The following is a 2,386-nucleotide window of genomic DNA, read 5'->3' on the forward strand; positions in this document are numbered from 1 at the left end:
AGATAGAGCGAATAAGAAAATTCAGGGTCTTATGGCAAGGCTAGAGAAAGCGGAAAGTCAAAACGATGAACTTCGAGAGGAGCTTCCGTCTAAGACATTTGTTCAGGTAAGAGAAATTGATGTATGTAATAACATTGGTAACTTAGCTTTAATTGATGATTTACATAGAGCGAATAATAATATAGAGCCGCTTTTTGTAAGTCTAGAAAAAGCTGAAGCTCGAAACGATCACATTCGTGATGAGCTTTTGGCCAAGGCATATGTAAAAAAGGAATTAGAAAATGCCCGTGAGGAAATTCAGACACTCGAGAAGAAGCTGGAAAGAGTAACAGCAGATCTCAAGACAGCCAACGAGAAACTTCTGGAAAAGAGAGACTTGGAGGAATACGTCGAAAGTGCTGATAATGATATCCGAACACTCTGGGCTGAACTGGACAGTGTCAAAGCTGAAAACAAGAGACTGAAGACCGAAAACGTTTGTGAAAAGGCAGCTTTAGAAAGTGAACTTAATGCTGCAGTCGAGGAGGTCTATAGAATAGGGACTAAATTGGATGATGTCCTGGGTGAGAACACCAAATTGAAGACTGAACTATTAATTAAGAAAGAAGTGGTGTGCGACCTGGAAATGGCTGAGGAGGAACTGGAAAAACTCTGGAAAGAAATTGCTGGTGTTAAAGCAGAGAATAGACGACTGCAGAGAGACCTCTCGCAGGAGAGAGCCACAAGCAATGCGTTGATGAAGGCCGACGAGAAGAATAAAATTCTGGAAGAAGAAATTAGGAATCTCACTTCCGTGGCAGACGAATTTGCAATTTATAAGGAGAAGTATCAACATATGATGGAAAGAAATATGAACCTAGAGATGGAATTAAATAATAAGAATTATGCTATTACTCAACTTGTAGAAGGTCTCTCTCAAATACACCCCGAGTTGGAGGAATTATATCATAAAGAAATTTCTGGTGAGCAGACTGGGGAGTTAATATGGGATAGCCAGTTGAATAGATTTGCCCTTCAAGAGACGAGAAGGCAGGGCAGGAAAAAAAAACTAAAGAGGAATTAAACCGCAACACAAAATATGACAAAATCTGGTGATTATATCGCCACCAAAAAAATAAATAAAAAGTATAAAACATGGTGATTATAATATCGCCACCAAAAAAAATAAAAATGTAAAAAATGGTGATTATAATATCGCCAACCAAAAAAACAAAAAACAAAAAAAAGGTGATTATAATATCGCCACCAAAAAAAATAAAAAATATAAAAAATGGTGATTATAATATCGCCACCCCAAAAAAACAAAAAACAAAAAAATGGTGATTATAAAATCGCCACCAAAAAAAAAAAATATAAAAAATGGTGATTATATCGCCACCCAAAAAAAAAAAAAATATATATATATATATATATATATATATATATATATATATATATATATATATATATATATATATATATATATATATATATATATGAAAAAATGGTGATTATAATATCATAAAAAAAATGGTGATTGTAATATCGCCACCAAAAAAAAAAATGGCGATTATCATATCGCCACCAAAAAAAATGGTGATTATAGTATCGCCACAAAAAAAAAAAAAAAAAAACATTCATAGGAAAAAGGGAATAACATTTTTGTTTAATTTTATTTGGAAAGAAATTTTTTTCTTTGATCAGTTTTGTTTGGAAAAGAATAATCTTTTTGTTAAGTTTTGTGCTTCACCCATTTTGGGCAGGTTCAGGACATCAGTTTCAGTGGAAAGGAACCCTGAAAATATTTGGCTTGAAGGATGCTTGGATGGACTGCCTCCAGCTTAAAAGATGCAAGGCCTAACTATCCAGCTTGAACGATGCTTGGAATAACCTGGGAGACAACAGGATCTGCGGAGGGAAGCAACCTGGCTGAATCTAGTATGCTCTGTACCTTGATGGACAAGTACAAGGCGTTTGTCAAGTGTACAAATGGTCAGATATCTAGATCTATTCTTTCGGATACCAACCTTCGGGTGGTTCTGGAGAAATAATCTAGAAGACTGGCTCTGCAGAGGGATGAAGCTGGGATTCTTCTAGTATGCAGACAAGTTGTTATAAGGTGAATCAAGACATCTTTGGCTGGGAAGAGAAGCTGCATCTCTTGGAGGTAGGCATTCATGGTTAGGTGGGCAGCATCAGTCCAAATTTTTAGGAACTCGCAGCTGTGGAGCATCAAATAGCAGGAGCAGAAGCTAGTAGCAGCTAGTAAAAGTTAGCGGCGGCTAGCAGCGTAAGTTAGCAGCAGTAGCAGAACCAGCAGCAATGGGAAAGCAACAGTTAGCAGTAGCTAGCGGCAGTCGCAGCTGAAGTTAGTGGCAATATGCAGCAGCCGTTATCAGAAGCAGCT

General features: G+C 36.9%; 1 protein-coding gene across 1 annotated transcript in view; it reads left to right on the top strand.

The window, feature by feature from the left end:
• LOC137649872 (flagellar attachment zone protein 1-like) overlaps window positions 1–1,840 on the top strand; it is a 2,088-nt gene extending 248 nt beyond the window's left edge. The window contains exons 1-2 of the mRNA XM_068382814.1: window positions 1–962; window positions 1,743–1,840. The exon at window positions 1–962 is cut by the window's left edge and continues 248 nt beyond it. Coding sequence (XP_068238915.1) covers window positions 1–962; window positions 1,743–1,840 — 1,060 coding nt within the window. The remainder of the gene's footprint in view (window positions 963–1,742) is intronic.
• The last annotated feature ends 546 nt before the right edge of the window (window positions 1,841–2,386 follow it).

This window comes from Palaemon carinicauda, chromosome 11 (assembly GCF_036898095.1).
Source record: "Palaemon carinicauda isolate YSFRI2023 chromosome 11, ASM3689809v2, whole genome shotgun sequence".
NCBI classification, from domain to species: domain Eukaryota; kingdom Metazoa; phylum Arthropoda; class Malacostraca; order Decapoda; family Palaemonidae; genus Palaemon; species Palaemon carinicauda.